This window comes from Saccharomycopsis crataegensis (assembly GCF_037102585.1).
Source record: "Saccharomycopsis crataegensis DNA, jcf7180000000098, whole genome shotgun sequence".
Classification (NCBI taxonomy): Eukaryota; Fungi; Ascomycota; class Saccharomycetes; order Ascoideales; family Saccharomycopsidaceae; genus Saccharomycopsis; species Saccharomycopsis crataegensis.
In genome coordinates, this window is record NW_027043838.1 from 1587510 (window position 1) to 1609590 (window position 22081).

The following is a 22081-nucleotide window of genomic DNA, read 5'->3' on the forward strand; positions in this document are numbered from 1 at the left end:
ATAGCTATATGGTATTGTCATGTTTTGTTTGGCTCAAAACCGCAAGATATTGAAAATATCTTTATCAACAACCAACAATACCCTATCCTTTGTAATACTGACAACCGCCATAACGTGGTTACATCGCAGTAGTAGCTGAGCGGGGCAGAAAAAAAAAAAAAATTGAAAACCATCCTGACATCATATATTATTATCGATAACCAATAATAAAAACAAAAACCAAACCAAAACAATATATAACAGTATGTAGAAAAATATTGGTGCCTAGTGAAGTCACCATAAATGGATATATAGAAAGAAAGAAAGAAAGAAAGAAAGAAAGAAAGAAAGAAAGAAAGAAAGAAAGAAAGACGAAAAAAAAATAAAAATGAAAAAATAAATTGAATTGTCACAATATATAGTAGGGCAGTACATATTTTTTTTGTCTTTTATTATGTTTTGCTATCCAAAATTTGCCACTTACTCTGGAAATAACCATCCAGCAGTTCTCAAAACAATAATTGGCAAATTGTGTATATCAGCAATCTTTTCAGATCCCGGAATACGTTCGAATATGTCCCGGGTGATGGTCCTTCTTAAATCTCAATAGATTCAAAGTACTACTGCTGCCCTTTTGTATAATCTCTTCGAGATTCGATGTCGATCGACTAAAACTCATAAGCGGTCTCTTTGGTTTCCCAGTTGACCCAGCCTTATTACCGCCACCACTTTTGTAATTCTCAAACTCCTCGGCTATTCTAGATTCTCCTCCACTACTACCACTCCCTCCACTACCAACACTTATCGCTTCACTCTTGTTGCGTTGATGCAGCCGAGTCTTCTTACCTTCTTCATTGCCAGTCATAGTACTGAGCAAATTACTGAACAGACTATTACTATGCGATCTGAATGACGTTGGTCTTTTCTTCGCATGAATCTGATCCGGATTAAGTAAATTGAACGAAGAACTCGAATTAGAACGGAAAGAAACTGGCCGGGATTTAGGAGAAAGCATTGGACTATGATAATGTGCTGCTAACTGCTTCGATTCTTCCACCGTCAAATCGGAAATAAGAATCTCTGGGGCAATTCCTTGTAAGCCAACATTACTTTCACGATGTAGATTATTTACTCCAGCTTCGTTTCTTTGTTCATTCCATCCGGCAGCATCATTGGTAATTGTGCTCTCACTTCTATTATTCTCGGTAATCTGACCAAATAACCCATCAGCGTTCATCACAATGCCATCCCTAATAACAGTTTCAGAAGAAGGAGAAGAAGAGGCAGCTGCAGCAGGAGATTTCGTGGCTTCATTATTACCACACTTCAATGATCGTTTCTCAATAAACTTGGCACGTTCATTAGCCGAGGAAAACTTGAGAAGTTGCTTGAGGTATCTGTACCATAACAATAATTCTTTCTGATCGGAGAACTTGAAAGAAATCTTGTCAGTCTCATCATGAGGCCCAAACTCCTTCTCAAGGCTAGGAAGGGTATAAGATCTGGCGAATGGGGCGTCCAACTGGTCAGAAGCGTCAGAAGAAGATCGGAGAGACTCCGGAACAATGATTTTGAGATTCGATTCTTGAGGGGCACCAGTAGTATCAGCAGGAATATTTCGAGATGGGTGTTTATAAATCATCTCAAACTTGTTTTTGGAATGATCAAATGGTAAAAGAGTACAGCGATTGAGATTATAACTGGCGACCGGGGCAGCGTTTTTCAATTCAAACCCCGAGCTATTAGCCGCGAATTCAAAAAGCGACGAAACCGTGAGTAAATAAAAGCCTTTTTTGTAATTTTTCAAGAGTTTAGATTTCTTATTCAAATAACCAGTTTTGATACATTTGCTCATGAAATTATCTTTGAAAGGATATTCTATGTCACTAAGTTTCCGGGCCTTTGGTAATTCACTACCAACTTTCAAATCTTTGAGAAAGTTATGGCCATCATCTCTATCAATGAAACTATTCCATTCTTCGTAATATTTTTTGTTACCAAGGCCGTCTTGCAATATCTCTTTCATGATCAATTTATAGCTCAATTTGGTTTGTGAATCAATGACATTACCATGGGTAAGGAAACTTTTTTGGATTTCCTCGAACACGATTTTTTCGAGTGAGGCAGCGGTGGATTGTAAATTTATGTACGCCTCTTGTAAATAGTTTTCTTGTAAAATTTGGCTCTTGAGTTGATAATCTAACCGGAATTTTGCCATGAATGGGTCCTGTTTGAATCTTTTCATTGGATCAGAACCCCCGGTTGACGTTGTACTTCCATTTCCGGCTGCCGCCGCCAGAGTACCAGTGCCAGTGCCAGCCAAAGTTTCGAGATAAGCCGATAACTTCTGACCAGTAAGGGCAATTTCTTGTTTCAAATCATTACGGAAATCATCACTTAAAGTGCGAATCTCTTTAATTTTTTGATTCAAGTCTTTGCGAAGCTCTTCGAGCCTTGGGATCACGTAGTTGGTGAGCTCAGTGCTGAGCTTCAAATTAGTGGAGGAAATATTCTTGTGGTAAAGAATCAAATTGTTTGGGGCATCTTGGATAGACCCCGCGCCAAATGGCAAGAAATTTTGCAAGGCCGCCCGGTCCAATGGCTCATTAATAATTGGATAACCCTGAGTTGGTCTTCCGCGGTTGTTAACCAATTCTTCTATGGATTCCGGTAATGGCAATGTATCCTGGTAATTGAAACCGGTCGATGTGCCGTTGACAAACATTGGGAAATTGACAGCCTCGCACAAATTCAAGTGAATTTTCGACATTTGTTGGCAAGAGACCGCCAAAACTTGATAGTAATTAACAAGAGACTTCAATATCTTGATCCATGTTTGAAGTCTCAAGATGAGCTTATTGATAGGTTTGGCATTGGTTGGAAGGCCTAGATGGAATGGGGACTTTCGGTGAGTTGGCGGGAGAATCAATTGTTTCATGGCGTGTAAAGAAAGATCACTGATATCATTGGTAAGGGAACTCATTGACAATTCACTTTGGTACGGTGATTTTAAACCCATTGGGGGTCCATCGCTGGCGGCACTATTGCTGTTGGCACGATTTTTAGGAGAGACCCCTTGATCTGTAATGATGTTTGCAGCATCTCTGTAGGCGTACTCAGCAGCAGAGTTCATGATTTCTGAGTCGGTGTCACCCAGACACGAAGAGCTTTGGTAAGTGCGAGCGTCCATGGCGCCGTGGTTGAATTGGGTGATTTGTTGCTGTGGTGCAAGGTGAGGATTGAAGGGTGATGGATTGGTCGGATCTTGTTGCAATAAATAAAATATACTCGGGACTCGGGATCAAAAAAAAAAAAAAAAAGGAACACACTGCAAAAGAAAAGAAAGGAATAGAATAGAATAGAAAATAAAAAAAAAAAAAGAGAAAGAGAATTTCACTAATTAGTTGGGTGTATTGATTTAATATAATACGATTGTGACAAGACAAGTTGGTGTGATTGCTATAAATAAAATATTTCTTGGAAAAGTAGGCGATGTGGTGTTGTTTGTTTGTATACTTATTATTTATTTTTTTTCCATCTCTCCTTCTCAACAGCCCCGTTTTTCCTAGTTACTACTGTTATTATTGTAAAGCAACTAATACCTGGCATTATTTTAAAAAAAAGAAAAAAAAAAAGCAAAAATTTAAAGGGTCTTTAAAGTGAGTATATTATTCCATTAATAGAATGGCACCACCACCGGTCACCCTGGCCGATGGGCCCAGGCTTTAATTTTACCCCCTCCTGGGTGGCCCCTTCCTTCAGCTGTGCCTCATTCACACCCACGATACGATACGATACGATACACGATAAAGAAGAAACAACCACCATGGCTTTTATATATATATATATATATATATACTCACACTGGTAACTATTATATTAGACAGAATGGAAAAGGTGCTGCCCGTCCCAACAATATTAGTGATTATCAATTGGCCAAATAAAAGACTGTGTCACTTGATAATATCCCTTCAAATTAGTGTTGTTTTCCAGTACGAACATTGTTTGAACTCTTTTGATGATGTCACAATAGCCACTACTAATTCGCAGGCTACAATTGTCATCCTTCTTTGCTCATCCAATCTATATAGTCCCCAACATTGTAAGAGAAGAATCCTATTGCAAAACATCATTCAAATCAAAATGCTACTAGTTGAGCTTCTGCTTCTGAATAAAATTAGCAGAAAATACCAACGATGATTCAATTACCACCAGACTTGTTACCTGCTGACTCACAACTAAAACTACAACTACAACGGCTCCAACCGTTTCTCCTTTCCTTTGCCATTTCATTCCTAGATAATTACTGAGAAATCCTGGTAATGTTTGGGGTCCTGGTGCGGTATGGTTTGGTGCCCGTCCCGGTGGGTGAGTAAAAAAAAAAAAAAGTTGTTGCAAAAAAAACTGCCTATCTGTATAGTAGTAACTTTGTGTATATCAAACACACGGCCACCAGCAATACTACCGGGATGGATTCAAACAACTACAGGCACAATGGAGGTCGTTACATGTATCCTAACAACTCGCGATCGAGTAGCCCCCACAATGAACGATCCCGTGCTGCCTATGGTGTCCCTCCTCATCGTGGCTCAACTTATAGGAATGGCTATAACAGTCCCAACGTTACTCCAAATATCCCCCAAAAACCTGGCACTGGTGTTCTTCATTCAGCATCGTCATATATCCCCTCCCATAATGCAAATCCCCGCCAACAACGTGATGATGGCTTGGATTTGGAAGAGGTGTGGCCGGAAATTATCGATATCCCGGAAAATCAGTGGTTGTTTACCAAAGAGGATATTGTCGACAAGACCCCAACACGAACCCACCAAAAAGAACCAATAGACTACAATACAGAACTTGTGTTCCGTGGGAAAGCGGTGCTTCGTGCAAAAGAGTTTGGTAAAGGTTTAGGTCTAAGGCTACGAACTGTCCTCGCAGCACAAACATACCTCCAGCGATTCTACATGAATGTTTCGTTTCCCGAATTCCCGTATAAACAAGTGGTGGCCGCTGCAATATTTTTGGCAACTAAAGCCGAAGAAGATATGAGGAGAATAGACAGTATTGTAGCAATCCTAGCCAAGCAAGAGAATAATCGAAATGAAGAGGAATGGGGGACTTATAAAGACGCCCTTAAAATTTTGGAAAATAAATTACTAATAGTTCTTCGATTCGATCTTTTACTCCGTTTCCCGTCAGATATCTTTGTGGAGAATAACTATGCTGATTGTTTCCCAGAAATCCCAAATAAAGCCTTATATGAGGAAGGTGATTGGTTTTTCAGAACTGTGGGGTTCACCCCGGCCGTACTATTGTACAACGGTAATGAGTTGGCAGCAACTGCGTTTGCATTAATTTGTTCCAGATTGAAGCGCAAAGTTCCTCATCTCTATCTTCAAAAGAAATTTGGGGTAGGTCTTGCCAAAATTAGCGACATTATAGAGTATTTGAGACCAATATTGCGGGAATTTGTCAAGCAGCAGTTTTTCTCAAGGACCATCATCAGCAACAAAGAATACACATACGATGATTTATTGAAATACAGCTTGGAAGATTTGAAAAACATTATAGAACAAGTCGATGATGACGATCTCAAACAGGGGAATGAGGAGGCAGTTATTATTACATGGAATTCATCGTCTCAGGTAGATAATGACCTAATTCCACCTCCAACATCAGCCCCTCCTCTACCTCCTGCTCCTGCTCCTACTCCTCTGCTACCACTAGCACCTCCTGCGTCTCTCCCGCCCCCGCCACCTCCTTCAATTAATGCTGCCCGGCCTCATGCCTCAGCAAATAGATTTACTGATCATCCGGCAGATTCAGATAATAGAAGATACTACCTGGTACAAGATGGCATGGTTCCTGGTAGAACTCTTCCGGATCAACAAAAAACTAAAGACCTTGATTATTAATATATGGAAACTTAACGATGGTTTTTTGAAGGAAAATCTTGGATTGATTTGTTATTATTATCCATCCTTTTTTTCTTTCCCCCCAATTTGTCGAAAATTACACTATTTGTTTCTATGACATGACACTTCAATTCACAAGGACTCTAAACTTTCTCTATCTCATCATTTAACGATTAATGAATTTAAATTTCATGTTTTGTAAGCAGTAAAGTGATCCACTTTCCCTCTCCCACCCCCATTTTTGAATTTTTGGTTTCGAAGCCCTGGTTTTTTTCTGGAATTTTATTCATGGGAAAATCGTTAAAAGTAAACAGTGTGTGGTACCTATGTGATTATATTATATTATTATTTTATATTATATTATTCAACCTCCCATAGCGTATACATTAAGAATATGAAGCAAATAGAATCAGCAGCATTGTATAGCCCGGAAGTTCTGGCGCTCAACCACAAAATCAAAACTTTGCAGACCGAAAAGAAAATCCTTGAGGCGTCAAAAGATGAAGAAATAAACCGTCTTTCAAAAAAATTCATGAAGCTCACCCAAGAGTATCAGCTCTCATCATCATTGCAGACATTTGTGAATAGCGAGAACGAGAAATTAAAGGGGGCGAATGATGAATTGACAAAGAAACTCCGGTCGAAGTCGCGTGCCGACGAATCACAGATTGAAAAGTTGAATTGGTTGGTACATCAATTGCAAGAGAGCGTATCCGAAAAAAATTTCGAGTTGGACAGTGCAAATAATACCCAATCGATGCTTCTTACGAAATTGGAAGTTCTTGAAAAGGATAAAGTTGAAATCAGAGGACAATTACAGAATGAATTGCAAGAGCTAAGGAAGAAGAATCTTGAATTGATGCAAAGAAATAATGTGTTGGAAACCGAAATAATTGATCATCGTCATATCAAGGAGGGGCAACCACAACAGCTGGTAAATAGTACAGTATTGAACCGTGATGATTTTGACACCCTTAATAAAAGTTTGATTCAGCAAATAAATGAAAATACCCAATTGAGATCTAAAATTGCGGTTAAGGATCTTGAGTTGCAAGATGCCAAAGTTGACACCACCTTAATAAAATTACTTGAGGAAGAAAAACGTTCGCTACAAAATACCATCGAGCATTACCAGCTTAATATTGCTCGACAAACATCACGAATGGAAGAATTATTGGAAGAAAATTTGCGATATAAAAGAGAAAGAGCCTCATTTTTCTCGCTACTCCAAGATTCTCACAAGGATCAAAATCTTGAAGACTTTGTGAAAAATTACAATTCCTTTGCCACCACTAATAATGACTTGTCTTCAAACATCGAATTCTTGAAAACTCAATTGGAAGATTTCAAAAACTTCAACGAAACCCAATCGAAATTGATCCATGACTTAAATATGAAATCAGATAAAGTTACTCAAAATAATAACGAATTGAAATCGAATAATTCTGACTTGATAAATAAAAATTTATTACTCTCAAATGAGATTCTGTTGTTGAATAGCAAGATTTCCAGATTGGCCGAGTATAATACAACTATGAAAACATTTGAATCTCAACGTGAGACATCTGCCGAACCTCTACTGATGGAAGAACTTCAGTCAGAGCTTAATAAGAAAACTAAAGATATAGAGGCTCTCGAAAAAACATTGAATAACTACATTAACCAAATCCAAAAGACCAATGAGGAATCCAACAAGAGAAAGAAACTCAATGATACCACGCCACTGGTGATTTCTACTGTCGAATCCAATAATCCCTTGTTGAACAAATATCATGATGAAATATTGAAAAATAAAAAGGAAATCATTCATTATCAAGAGCAACTTCATTTGTTTCAATCAAAATCTTCTCATTTTGAAAAACGTACCAAACTCTTGGAAGCGGAACTCCTTAAAGAAAAGAATTTCGACAATGATAAACAACAAACAAAAGAGAGAATTCTTTCTTTATACAATGATCTCAATCCAATGCTCAAGTACCAAAAAATCAAACTGGAAACTTTGAAATCATTGAAAGCGGAAAATGATGGTTTGCTCACCCGTCTTGATGACTTGTGCAATGAAAAGCAAAGAAGTAATGACGTGCCATTGATTCCAAGGGCGGTGCTTAATAGATATATGGTTGAAGTGAAGCACAATGAGAAAGAGATCGAGAAACTAAATAAGAAACTAGATCGCCTTAAAAAAGTTTACGGTAATAAATCCAAGGAGCTCCTTAGCAGTATATCGTTGTTATTTGGCTATGATATTGTGTTGCTTGCCGACACCAAGAAGATTAAGGTCATACCAAAATATAGAGATTCGGAAGATGCTGAGCAGCAGAAGGATTACTTGGTTGTTGATTTACAGAATAGGTCATTGCAAATTTCCAGCAATTCAAAAGACATTTTCTACGAGAAGTGTGAAACCCTAATAGATTTGTGGGTTAGACAGAGAAATGAGATTCCGTGTCTTTTATCTGCGTTGAAGTTGGAGCTTTTTGAGTTGCCAGATAATTCTTAGGAAAAATTATACAGATCCTGGTTTATGTTGTGGATGGAATTTATAGTTTAATAATAATTGATGGCTTTACAATCATTATTATTATTATCATTATTATTATTTTTCTTTTTTAATTATTGTAACCTTTCAGCAAAAAAGCCCCCGGAATATATATTAGATTCTCTATATTTGACGCCATATATGGCCGGGCAACCCCCAGAACGTTCTGAAGAACACCATGTTTAAAATCAGGAAAATCAAAAAGTTCAATAACGATAATGTAAACAGATTTTTCCCACTACCAATACAAAATTTAGACAGAAAAATAAAGCGGGAAAAAAAACAATGGTCGAAGTATCGTTAACGGTGGGTAAACTCGATGCGTCATTGGCGTTATTGTTGACAAAAGATCATCACTTGATTGAATTTCCAACGATTTTGTTGCCGGATGGCGTACAAGCAGGATCGATCGTGAAAATCAGATGTGATCGTGATTTGGATAATGAGAAAAAGGAAGAACAGCAATTCCATGAAGTGCAAGATCAGATATTCAAGATGTTTGGCCAATCCGAGCCGGAAAAACCAGTATTAAAATTGAGAAACGTCACCCAAACCTCGTGTGTTTTAGAATGGGAGCCGTTGAAATTGAGCACCGCATCGATCAAATCGTTGACATTATACAAGAACGGCGAACGGTTAGGTCAAATACCAAATCCTTTAATCAATACCACCACAAAGTTATCAGGTCTACCAATCGATACCCCATTCAAGTTTAGCTTGCGATTGGATACCACTGCGGGGGTGTACCACTCGAATGAAATTGAAGTTAGAACCCATAAGATGACTGATTTGAGCGGGATCACCGTATGTTTGGGAGAAATCGATTGGAAAGAAGAAGGAATAAATAAAGAAGATATTGCGGATATCTTGAAGAGCATGAATGCCAAACCATTACAAAGTGAGGTTAAGGTTGACACTACCCATTTTGTCTGCACGTTAGCCAAGGGCCAACAGTGGAAAAAAGCGGTTGACAACAATATTCCGGTAGTTAGACCAGAATGGTTGAAGGCATGTGATACCGATAAAAGAATTGTCGGGGTTAGAATGTTCTATCTTGATGCCAACGGAGAGTTAATTAAACAATATAAAATCACTCACAAAGAAAAAATTATCGTTACTAATCCACCAGCGGCATCGGATTCCGACGCCGCCGATGAATTGCCAAAGAACCCGTCATCCAAAAATTCCAAATCAGAACAATTCGATGATGTTCCTTTGGATGGCTCTTCCACTAATGTTACTGGAGAAAAGACCGTGGTTTCGGATGATGCTGCTTTGAAAGAAACCGCTGATAAACTAACGAAAGCTGAGGAAATAATTGCTGCCGAAAAAACTGAAGTTTTGGAACTGAAGCTTGAAGAAGACCAGAAAGCGGTTGAAAAAACAGAAATCGCTTGTACTCCAGATGAAGTTGTTGATGAAGAATCTGTAAAGGATGATCCTACCGACAAGGAACCTGTTTCGGCTGAGCCGGTTATAAAAGTGGAAGATTCCGGAGATGAGCCGGTCAGTGAATCTAATGAGGAAGAAATTGTAACAGAAGATAATAAGCAGGAAGAACAGAAGGAGGAAAAGACTGAAGAAGTTGAAGAAAAGACTGAAGAAGTTGAAGAAAAGACTGAAGAAGTTGAAGAAAAGACTGAAGAAGTTGAAGAAAAGACTGAAGAAGTTAAAGAAAAGACTGAAGAAGTTGAAGAAAAGACTGAAGAAGTTAAAGAAAAGACTGAAGAAGTTGAAGAAAAGGCTGAAGAAGTTGAAAAAAAGACTGAAGAAGTTGAAAAAAGGAAACCAGCTGCAACAAAAAGTGAAAATAAGAAACTGAAGAAGAAAAAGAAGCAACTGAAGAAGTAATTGAGGAATCAACAGGGTCAGTAAACAAGTAGTTAGTAGCGAATACCATGGTTATATTATTATTATGTATATCTATGTATGTATGGTATGCCTAAACGCACGGAACAACAGGAAGAAACGCTCCGAGATTGGTGTACAGATGTGCAGACAGAATTCGGGGCGGTACAAAACACTCGTTCCGCCTCACAGATAAAAAAAAAAAAAATTAACTAATCAGTCAATCAATCCTCTAAAGGACATTAGTGAAGTATTCAGAGACACACAGCTATGATGCGCTCCAGCCCATCATCAAACGATGAAGGTCCTGAGACAAGTTATCATATCGATGAGAGCTTAAGGCCAGGTCATAGAGTCAGTAGTGCCTGCGACTCATGTCGAAGAAGGAAGACAAAATGTAGCGGTCAAAACCCTTGTGCGTATTGTGCTGTCCACAATCTACCATGTGCTTATACTTATGTGAGGAAAAAAAGAACCAAATACAAAAAAACCACTAAGATAATGGATGCATCAGCTTTGGAGGTTCAGATTGAAGTTTTGACCTCTAGAATTGGTGTGTTGGAGAACCAGATATATAACCTAAATACCAAGTTTGATTCCGTGACAAAAATGAATGAGCTCTTATTGGAGAAGTTGCTGAAAACACAAGATTCAACTAAGAACATCTTACCGCTCATAAGGTCGCAGTCAAACACTCATAATATTCATAATAATAATCGCAATCACAATTACAATCATAATCATAATCATAATCATAATCCTAACCATAACCAGAATAATGATAACAATAACAATAATATTAATAAAGCGCCTGTCACAAATCGGGGATACGACCCTATGAAAATATCACAATTAGTTCAAAGAGATAGCACTATTGATAAAAAAACAAGAAAAGAGATCGTTGATGAGTTTTTAGATCTCATCTCATCATCAAGTTCGGTCACGATTTTTTCACAACCATCATTAAAATCAATTAAGAGGCTTAGTGGCAAGAATTTTGAGATTTTTGAACCGGTTGTTAAAGACCATGCAAAGATTATTAAGAAAATTACACGTTTTCTTAAGATAGATTTTAATCAAAGCAGTTGTCATTTGACCTACTTACTAGAAAGAAGACAGATTATTTGCAATCTTATCCAGGTGTTCTTGGATCTTAATGTTGACAGCATGATGTTTTCAGGTAAAAAAGGTGGTTTATCAATTATCAAGGGTATATTAGAAAAATGGAAATCATCTTCTATTGCAACTCCTCCGGACCTCACAAACTCCGAGCACTTGATTCTCTGTGCGATTGTTTGTCTTGGATGCAGTTACATGGATTTGACAATAACTGGTAATGGCAACAGCTCTCAATCTTATAGTCCGATGCCCGCTTCGATAACTCAGAGTATACTATCTTCTGTCAACGATCCGCAACTTAATATTGCCGAACTAGAGCGTGTTGCAATGAAGGACTGCTTTTTTTACTTTCATAAGCTCATCAAATTTAATGAAGGTCCATCAACCATATTTGGCATCTTGTTATTGTGCTTTTACTTGAGGTCCACGGTTTTCTTCAGGTGCAATTATTTGATCTTGAGTGTTGCTTGCAAGCATATTAAATCACTAGGATATGATAAGTTTAGTATCGCCTCTTGTAGTCCTGACATTGATGAAGATATTTTGGTGATAAAAATGCTATGGTTCAAGTGTTATATATATGATAAGGATATCTCTTTTTCGGTGGAAAAATCTCCAATGATGAAAGATGACGAACTCACGGATTATGATTTTTTCAATTTTACCAAGATCATTATTGCGAAGTTCCTTCAAAATAGAAATAAGGAAATGAATGAGGATTATTCTGCGTTACTGCAAATTAATTTCAATCAAGATAATTCCATTGTTAATAGAAGGGCTTTCTTTAATGTTTTGCATAAATTTGCAACTTATAGCTCCTTTGGGTTTGGACTTTTGGTCAATTACTTTTCGTTCACGCTAGTAAAACTTTTAAGCAAATATTCTAAAGAATTCTACCGCAACAGTGTTTTGAATAACATGGAAGGATATTCCGATACGTCTTTGGCTAATGATGAGGACTTTTTGGGATCATTCTTCAGGGCTTTAGACGTTGTCAACCAATTGAATATAGAACTCAAGGCTTGGGAGGAGTCGCTACCTGAAAATGTTCGCCCTAATTCTGGAATGGATATTTCATTATACAAAGTGTTGGGTGATTATCATGATGAGAATTTTGATCACGAAAACAAGAGAAGAAAAATCAATAATGATCAGAAGAAAACTGAAAGTGGCAGATATTTATATCCTGATTCTTTCTCATACCGTACAGAATTGATTAGAACTAACGTTGCTTTTCTATTGATGACCCAGTTTACTTATTACTACCACGTCATGAAGGCAAACAGGCTTGCCCATAAAGCTTGCTACTTATTATACAGACGCATTGATAAACATAGTAGCACGACCTCTGAGTTCGAGCAAAAAAGAATTAGACACGCATTCCGCTCAAGAATGGAAACTTTTGAAAATAGTTACCTTACCGCCGCCAAAAGCATTTTGATTCTATCATTCTCGATATTCAAGTATAATCCTCGTGTGATCTATTGGGGGGCTAATTTCATTTTCTGTGCTTTTTTTGTGATCTTCCTCCATAGCGTGGGGAGATTCTCTATCGATGACCCAATTCCGTGTTGCGTTAACACCAATGAGAATTGTCTTTATGAATTGCATCTTTTGATTGATTGTTATTTGTGCTGTTTGTCAAAACCAGTGTTTGTGATTCGTCACATTGATAGCAATTTTGTCGAACGTTCTGGAAGAAGAATGGTTTTATTATGTTTGGAAAACTTGAAAGAAAAAACAACATATAACTATGATACTGACTACAAGGTTGCTCAATTTTTGTCGGTAATCAAAGCCGCCAATGAAAAGGACAATGCCTTTCCACCATCTGCCAATACCAGTGTGGACGGTAATAACGATTATCTTCATCCATCAAACGGCGTGTCAAATGCCCTGGCTAGAGATATTAATGCATTTGATGGGGGCCTCAATACTCAAGCTTTTAATAATTCATCAACCATAAAAGACAACAGCAAGAGTTTCTTGGGGGGTTTCGATAACGTTCCAATGAATGGGCTTAATAAAGATGCCAGTAGTATTTTGTTCATGGACCCCTCTTTTTCAGCTCCCCTGAAGGATTTCCGTGAGCACTCCGTCGCGCCAGCGTTTTTCTCACCGAACGTACAAGATGGTAATAATAACGATAATAAACTGGCGAATAATTTCCTCGTTAATGAAACTAACGGTGATGTTCGATACGGTGGTGGGTGTGAAAGTGATGATAGATTGACGTGCGACAATATATTTTTAGACTTGAACGATCTTGATCCTTTTTCTATGAATGGGTCGCTTTTCCATGATGATACTCAGAAGTTCGCTGCCCTGAACTTTTAATCACAGTATTTACTAATTATTTTTTTCAGTCGGATATTCCATTTTATTTATTCTATATATTAATTATTCTTTTTTTTTTTCTATTAGATATCCCATTTTATTCTATATATTATCATTATTTTTTCATTCTCTGTTAAATATCTCATTTTATTCTTGATAGAATTTTTTTTTCTTCCCTTTTTCTTCGTGGATTGGTCTCGCTATTTTCTTCCATTTTGGCTATATATTTTTTATTTTATTTTTTTACTTTTTACAATTATATCATTAGTTAGGGCTCTCTTTTTTATTTGGAATTTTGGTTTACAATACTTATCTATAATGTTTATGTATATATATATACTATAATGAAATGAAACAGTTTATTGAAAAAAAAAAAATTATTGTAATTATAATCTCCAAATTTTAATCAAAATATTTCAATGAGAATATTAATAATGGTGGCAATTATCCAAAAACAAATTGTTAGCAAACCAACCCATTTATCCATTTTCCATCCATTTCTTGGGACGGCAATGACCAAAAATAATAGATTGGCAATTAAGGTGATATTACTTATCCATAACGTCAAATTTGGTTCAAGATCATACCCAACGTTCATACTTGAATTTGTCGCCATAATTATTAATCCACTAACCCCAACCCCGGTTAAAATATTCAACAATGGACCGCCAAAGCATGCTGCAAGGGCCATTCTTGGAAAGCCCATTTTAGCAATGGTGAAATTTGCAATGAGGTCACCTAGAGAATTACCCACTGCAAATACCGTGAACCCTAATATCGCCTCGCTCAAATTGAAAACCACAGAATAAAGCCTTAGAATCGTCACCACTTCGGCAGCAATTTCGGAAATCCAAGCCATACTCATTCCAAATCCAAGAACCGAAAGTGTGAAATACATAACCTTCTTGATTCTTAAAACTAGAAGTAGCCTGTTTGAAATTGTTCCATTGCCAAAATTTTCTGGGGAGAAGGATCTCAAAATAATTTTGGCAAGTACCAAAGCAAATACTATCGAGACTGGCAAAACCACTGGAAAGTAAAACTTATGACTCGCAAATACTAACCATGGAAGAATAATTATTGAAGTAAATGTTTGGAGGGTAAGAATAATCTTTTCATCCGAGTATTCAGCGAACGTCTTTTTGCAGTATAAAATCTCTAAAACTTTTGAGCCATAATCTAAAGCTTCATCGTTAGTTTCTCTAGTGAATTCATTAACAAGCTTCAAGTTTCGGAGCTCAGCAAGTTGTTTAGAAGTATCTCTAAAGTTTGAATAGTCAATAACTGGGACAGTGCATCTCAAAAAAAAGAAGATAGGCAACACTGACGACGTTAGTATCTTATCAACTAAAGATTTAGAAGAAAAATCTGATAACAAAGGAAAAAAAATTATGGTTAGCCTTGATGAAGCCAGATATTTTTCCAAGTCATAATTTGACTTCAAATTTGTGAGGCCCATTGCTCTTTTGGTTTTGTTGTTTCTCTCTTGTGAAAGATTTGACTGGGATTCCCTTTCTTGTGAATAGTGGTGATTTGATGTTGATTCATATTCTGTCTCCACCGGTGTATTTAAATACAGCTCTTCAGTTTCTGAAGATCCGTCAAAAAGTTGAGGATAATCTTCATATGCAGGCTCCGAAACTGATAATCTGTTGTCAACAGTGATATCCTCTGGGGGCCTGATGGGCTCTGAATAAGGTCGCGCCATTGAAGCGTCATGAATGCCTTGCGCAACAGTATGTAAACTAATCCTTTCATTACTTGAGCTTTGATTATCTATAGCACTTGATTCATCGAGCCACTCTGGGGTGGTAGGTTTGGATTTTTGAGCATTTTGATTGAGCTTAATGGCGTCCATTAAAGAAGGTCGCACAAAGAATTTGTTGGTATCCATGGTGTCATCGAATTCATCCTCTTCAAAATTTTCATTATCGTTCTCTGTGTGAATATCATACTGTAAATTGTCGTCTCCAAAAACTTCTCCAGGAGAAATAACATCTTGGTATGTGAGAAACCCACTTACACCATTGTTTATTATTCTGCTGGTATTAGTACCACCACTTTTATGACTTCTATTATCAATATCATCTAGTCCCTCATCCAAGAAAGGGTTATATCCAAGATGCACACTTCCTTCTGCAGCGTTATTTATTAGATTATTAATATCTGGCTGGTTCTCATCTTCTTCATCATCCCCTTCATTAGACATGTTGTTTTCATTATATCTTTGCTGTCCAGAATCATCATCATCATTCAAAGGGTTTGAGATCGGATCATATTCCACATCATCAAAGTACTGGCTTCTTGCCTTTAAATCCTTTAGTTTTCTTGCCTTTACTCGGGAATTTATAAACTGCCATACCAAAACCATGATGACGTACGATACATATAAAGCTATCAAGGTAACGCAGCCAATCCAGGATATATTTCCCCTTATTAGCACAAAATAGTCAAACACCAATAGACATACTAAGAAGTAGAGTATGTCCCTAATGAATGTCTTTTTCACAACTCTAAACGGATGAATCACCGACATAGATCCTACCACCACTGATGAAATAAATAATGCTGCTCCTATTAATTCCCCGATTGCCAAGGGACCAGAACCTATCTTCATTGAGTTATAAGTGCTGAAAATATCGGGAGATCCATTACCGAATGCTAATAGCGTGAGACCAGTGACATTTTCGCTTGTATGAAAGAACTTGGAAATCGAGTTCAAGTTAGGACACAAGAAATCAGAAGCAGCTAACCCTAACGATACAAATAATATCACTAGGGCAACCGCTGAGAGTATAAGTAGAGTATTTGATTTGGTAGATGATTCAAAGCAGTAGTATAATGTTAAATAATTTATGTTACCAATTTCCTCGCCCAGACAATGGTCGATGGCATATTGACACTGTTCTTCCCTGGGTATTGTGTTGACGGTTTGACAGATGGCCGTAGCGTTGGCAAATGAGCCAGAAAAAGCCCCTTCACACCTCGTTATTAGAAGTATTATTGTCCACCACCAGAATACTGTGGAGTCGTACTTTGTCATCTCTTGTTGCCATTTGTGTATTGTCGCGTAATAGCATTATTTGGTAGATTTAAAGAAGGGTTGTCTTATTTTTTTGGTACCACAAAGCGATGATACCACCCGCACGGGTCATTGATCGCCATAATCGGAAATTATCCTGATTATACACGACGTCCTCGAAATTCAAAGGAGATCCAGAAAAGCATTTTAGAGGATCCTAATGCTACTTTTTCAAAGCACAATGTTTCCAAGTTATGCTGAAATCTTAATTACTAAAGTTTGGTGGTTACATCTGGAAATCTCCAAATTTGCAATAATTCAGCTTGTTCCACAGGGCAAACGGTTCCAAATATAAGCCCATTCTTATTTCCCGAATTTAGAAAAATTGGTTTTCATAGACTGGGGGTTTGAAAAAAAAAGCTCCTTGGAGAACTTTTGTCACATTAATTTATCCAATTGATGATATCCGCACATATTTTTTTAAGTTTTCTGCACTAAGAGAATTGGATCTTTGAGGAAATAAACTTACTACGAAGAATAGTTTAGGCAAATATTAACAAATAGGACATGGAAATAGAGCCACTAACCGAAAGTTAGTACAGCAGGGAGTATTACCTAACTCCACGCAACAAAAATCCAATCTTTTCGCAATCCATGATAAAATTGTTGAAAAGTGCTTTATTTGCTAATGTTTGAACACTGCGCATGACAACCATATGACTATTGCGTCCATATACACCTGGAGGTATCAGGCTGCAGAAAAAGCTCTCGAATTATGCCATTTTTGCGAGTGCGGTTATAAAAAATTGTACAAATTTTCATATTTCCTATAGTATCAGCACGTGCTGGTGAATATCTTTACTGTAATTTTGGTGTCACTATTTTTGCATTTTTATGCAATGTTTAAAGGGCAATAATTGACCAAATAACGTAATTATTTCACACATGGGGTGTGAAGCACTCCATGAATTACCCAAATTTTTATCTGGATCATTCATTACATGGGGAGTTTGGAGCAAGACGAAATAATACATAACTTTAAACATTTAAAAAAATCTTCTAATATTGTAATATGAGCCAGCTACAGGATGTAGTTAACAAATTAACTTTAGCAGAAATATACGAATAAAAAAATATGTTACTGTCCAAGATACACCGACGAAACCATTGTAGCTATGTATTGGTTCCTGTTTTTATTAATACAATAGAAATTATAAATAATATACGCTGTTACCATACTCGATAATACACAGAAAGACATCGTAGTTAATCTACAAGCCTCTCCCAACCGAGATATTCATTTACCAAGATTTCATTTCTTTTGAATTTCATCGAAGTCTTCAGGAGCCAGTGCATCTGGTGTAATATTATCAACGCTGATTGCTAAACTTTCTAATACTCGGTTCATTTGCTCGTCAGGGTATGTGAAGGGACCCATCAAGGAATAGATTATATTGTCAACACCAACAAAAAAAATTCTAAATTAACTACAACCTATTGAATAGATTTAAAGAATAATTACTTATATGAAGGCTAAAATAAAAGTGAGGAAAGTTGGAAAAGCTAAAGAACAAATGAAAAGAATAATAAATAACAAAAACGAGGGGAAGCTTTGGAGAGCTGAAGAACTGAAGATTTAAAAAATGGGGAGAAAACTAATAATACAAAAAGTCCGCTAAATAGAGTGTGATAAAATAAATCAAAATTCAAAAAGCTATTAGCAAGCCAGCACTAATAAAACTCTTGTATCAATCATGTATCGGAACGAAAAGAGAATGGACAATGGATTATTGTAATTATGATGTATTTTTTTTATTTTTTTTTACTTTATTTGGATGATTTTGTATCGTTTCCAATCACAAGAGCAAGAGAGCACCGACACCCAACAATAATGAACCAGAGAAAGTCTTCAAAGATCCAGCTTCACCCAAGTAGTTAATACTAGCGGTAGTCAGGTTAGAGCTGTTGTAGGTTGAGTAAGAAGAGTAAGAGGTACTGGCATAAGCATCGAGGGTACTAGATGAAGAACTGCTGGTGGTTTCATAATATGAAGTGGTAGATTCGCTATACGTAGCATCGAGGGTAGAAGATGAAGTTTCATCGTAAGCGTCACTGGTAGAGATGGTACCTGCCAAAGTAGCAGAAGTGGTTGAGGCTTCGGTGCATGGACAAGTGTAGGAGGTGGTAGTAGAGACAGCAGTGACGTAAGCAGTGACATAGACGGTGTCTTCTTCGGTGGTGGAACTAGAAGTAGTAGAGGTAGAAGACACTGAATCGTAAGCCTCAGAAGTAGAAATGGTACTAAGTGGGGTGGAAGTGGTGGTCACTGGGCAAGTGGTGGTGGTTTCGGTAGAAACTGCAGTGGTGGTGACAGTAGCGTAAACGGTATCTTCACTGGAAGTGGAAGAGTCGTATGATTCGCTGGTAGAGATGGTACCTTCTAAAGTAGCGGAAGTGGTTGAAGCTTCACTGCATGGACAAGTGGTGGTGGTAGTGGTGGAGACAGCAGTCACATACGCAGTGACATAGACAGTGTCTTCGCTAGTAGAAGTAGCAGTAGTAGAAGTAGATCCGACTGCAGCAAGAGTAGAGGTGGATTCAGCTGAGGAAGTGGTTGAGGTAGAGGCAACTGCAGCAAGAGTAGAAGTTGCTGATGTTGAAGTAACGGTATCAGTTGGAGCTTGAATTTGACCATCAGTGATTTGAGAGATCAATTCAGCGTTGGATAAAGTATGAGCAATAGAGGCTTTGGCAGAAGAGGCTAAGGCCAAGGTGGTCAATAATTCGAATAAGACTTTGGTTTGCATTGTTTAAGAGATTATTAGTTTTAAAAAACTTTTTTTTTCGACTGATTGAAAATTGACGTTGATTGGGAAGAATAAAGGATAAGGAGTTGAAATTAAATGAGTGGAATGAACAAAACTATAATAGATATATTCGTTTTGTTTATAGGTGTAGTCGGTGGTGGTTAACGAAAGGAAAAGATTCAAAAATATGATATTGTTTTGCAAGGGATATGGTAAACTTTTTATAACTTCTCTCACATTATGAAAAAGGCTTAGGCCAGTTGCATGGGAATGGCCCATGGTACTAAGGGTCTTTAGTGGTGCCTAAAACGAAGCTCACATTCTTACCGTGATTGCTGGCGTTTTGTAATGGTTTTCTGTTGTATCTCCGAGTTCGATACTGAATGTTCGGACGTCCCATCACCAAGGCGCGATAGGTGCGTCGCCATGCATGATGAAATTATCAACGCCGATAACATTAAATTGTTCATTCTTTGGCAAATTCCTGGTCATTTTCATTTTCATTTTTATTATTTTAGAAGCAAAAAGATTATTTGATTTCCCAATTGTATATGTTTCAGTTTCTTTTTTTTATGTTTTTGAAGGGACTCTTTTGTCCCGCAAATATCTCTTTTTTTCCTCTATTGAAGGTACATGCTAGTTGAAGCCTTGGGTTTGGGACTAACCGTAAATGAAATATCGTTTAACACTTGACGCTGGGAACATAGCTGAACATACAGGAAATTGCCACAACATTCCTTATTCTCATTTTCGGTGCCTTTAAATGACTGAATAAGAAATATTAAGTATGCTCTTCATTTCTGTAGACCTCTGCCCAGACCGTCGATGTATTGACCACCACTGTAGGACCAAAAATGAACACAAAAAGAAAGAACTCTATTCCTCGAGAGCACCACGCATGGAAATTAATATTTTTAGAAAAATAATGGATATTGTAATTACCATTAATAAATTTACAGATATAAATTAAGAAAATTATCATATATATTGTTTGGAGCAAATAATATTAAGAAGAAAACAAGATCACCGAAAATAAGGCAACTGCTAAAGAGGCTATGACATTTAACTTGTAAGCTTCATTTGTATACCCAGAAGTATCAGTTTTGTCTGTATCATTCTCATCAGAATACATATCCTCGGCCTCTGGAACATCAGCAAATGCTGCTTGGTTATCTTTTCCTCTCACTGGGAATCTTGGAGTTGTGCCGTTTGATTTGTTACTAGAACTGGCAGCTTCACTTAAAGGAGGTAATCTAGCCACACTTTTGTTGTGGTGTTCTCCTGGTCCCTTGGTACTGTAAGCTATTGGAACAACTGGACGATGCGACTCAAAAAAAAATTCATGTGGAGTTTCAGTTAAATGAGTTAATTGATCTTCGTATGCTCTTGAGCTAGAATGACCTGGAAAGACTGAAGAGATATAAGCATATGAGGATTCAGACTCAGGAAGAGTTGGACTGGGATACACGAGTTGTTGAAGATGCTCAGAATGAAGGTCAGGGAGAGTTGGGGTGTAATATGTGAATTTTTTGTGCTCTTTAGTTTGAAAAGATTCTGATGAATCATAGTCTCCAAAATAGGTTTTATTAGGACTGGTAATGATACTTTCTTGATAAATTTGATAGTTTGGATCAAAATTACCAGATTCACCACTTAATGATTCACCAGCATACACAGCTTTCACTTCCGTAGTTGGTTGTGTACTAGGAAAATGGGTAATAGTTGGAATGTAAACTGTCTTATTAGACGTGGAAATATTGGAGGCTTCCTTGTTATTAAAACATGGTGGGGATGGAGCAGAGCTGTAAACCTTGGAAGTGGAAGAAGCTTCAACACTGTATTTCGAGTTATTAGTATAAGAGTCAACCACAGTGTTGATATAGGTCGCACTGCTGTGGTTTTTAATGTACCCTAGATTGTTCAGTTAATATATGTGATGCTTGTCATCGAGATGAATAAAAAGTACCAAGATTTCAAATCTTAAACATACCTCTATTAGAATAAGTCTCACTGAAATAATTAATACTAGAATAATTAATACTAGAATAAACACTGCTGGAATAAGCACTGGTATAATAAACTGTTTCTGTGATGGTTTCAGTAACCGTGATCGGAGGCTGGGTGATATAAATAATACTGAAATCTTCTGCAATTTTTGGACCAAAATTACTATTCTCTTTTTCATATCCTAAAGTATCAAAAGAGGCAATACTGTCGACCAAAGTATTGATATGGTTGGCCTTCGAAAAGGAAATCCAGCATCCAAGAACCACGAGTCCGTATTTAAATTTCTCTGTAGGGACCGACATTTCCAGTTGGGACTAAGTATAAAGGATTTGGTTACAATTTCCAAGGTTTAATCTTTCATATTTTCATTTATTTTTTCAAAAATACATATACAAAGTAAAAAAAATAGGGAAAAGTTACAAAAGCTGTATTTTATTTTGGTTATTGTGTCATAAAACACAAAATGCACATGCATGATAAAAAAATTGTCAAAATAAAAAAATAG

At 37.1% G+C, this 22081-nt stretch overlaps 8 protein-coding genes across 8 annotated transcripts; 4 read left to right on the forward strand and 4 right to left on the reverse strand. All coding sequences in view use genetic code 12, as the record gives it.

Moving 5' to 3' along the window:
- Positions 1-529: 529 nt before the first annotated feature.
- On the reverse strand, positions 530-3169 carry DASC09_063630 (Rgc1 protein; the record flags this gene model as incomplete). The annotated part of the gene is made up of 1 exon (XM_064999947.1): positions 530-3169. One exon carries the CDS (start codon positions 3167-3169, stop codon positions 530-532), a length of 2640 nt encoding a protein of 879 aa, XP_064856019.1.
- A 1279-nt stretch (positions 3170-4448) lies between these two features.
- BUR2 (Bur2p) lies at positions 4449-5897 on the forward strand (the record flags this gene model as incomplete). The annotated part of the gene is made up of 1 exon (XM_064999948.1): positions 4449-5897. One exon carries the CDS (start codon positions 4449-4451, stop codon positions 5895-5897), a length of 1449 nt encoding a protein of 482 aa, XP_064856020.1.
- A 394-nt stretch (positions 5898-6291) lies between these two features.
- DASC09_063650 (coiled-coil domain-containing protein) lies at positions 6292-8397 on the forward strand (the record flags this gene model as incomplete). The annotated part of the gene is made up of 1 exon (XM_064999949.1): positions 6292-8397. The coding sequence occupies one exon, from the start codon at positions 6292-6294 to the stop codon at positions 8395-8397; it is 2106 nt and encodes a 701-aa protein (XP_064856021.1).
- A 324-nt stretch (positions 8398-8721) lies between these two features.
- On the forward strand, positions 8722-10287 carry CHS5 (Chs5p; the record flags this gene model as incomplete). Its single annotated transcript, XM_064999950.1, has 1 exon — positions 8722-10287. The coding sequence occupies one exon, from the start codon at positions 8722-8724 to the stop codon at positions 10285-10287; it is 1566 nt and encodes a 521-aa protein (XP_064856022.1).
- A 267-nt stretch (positions 10288-10554) lies between these two features.
- DASC09_063670 (Zn(II)2Cys6 transcription factor) lies at positions 10555-13740 on the forward strand (the record flags this gene model as incomplete). Its single annotated transcript, XM_064999951.1, has 1 exon — positions 10555-13740. The coding sequence occupies one exon, from the start codon at positions 10555-10557 to the stop codon at positions 13738-13740; it is 3186 nt and encodes a 1061-aa protein (XP_064856023.1).
- Positions 13741-14146: 406 nt separating this feature from the next.
- DASC09_063680 (sodium/calcium exchanger protein) lies at positions 14147-16783 on the reverse strand (the record flags this gene model as incomplete). Its single annotated transcript, XM_064999952.1, has 1 exon — positions 14147-16783. One exon carries the CDS (start codon positions 16781-16783, stop codon positions 14147-14149), a length of 2637 nt encoding a protein of 878 aa, XP_064856024.1.
- Positions 16784-18618: 1835 nt separating this feature from the next.
- On the reverse strand, positions 18619-19569 carry DASC09_063690 (uncharacterized protein; the record flags this gene model as incomplete). Its single annotated transcript, XM_064999953.1, has 1 exon — positions 18619-19569. One exon carries the CDS (start codon positions 19567-19569, stop codon positions 18619-18621), a length of 951 nt encoding a protein of 316 aa, XP_064856025.1.
- Positions 19570-20575: 1006 nt separating this feature from the next.
- On the reverse strand, positions 20576-21878 carry DASC09_063700 (uncharacterized protein; the record flags this gene model as incomplete). Its single annotated transcript, XM_064999954.1, has 2 exons — positions 20576-21480; positions 21560-21878. The coding sequence occupies 2 exons, from the start codon at positions 21876-21878 to the stop codon at positions 20576-20578; spliced, it is 1224 nt and encodes a 407-aa protein (XP_064856026.1).
- Between the last annotated feature and the right edge of the window lie 203 nt (positions 21879-22081).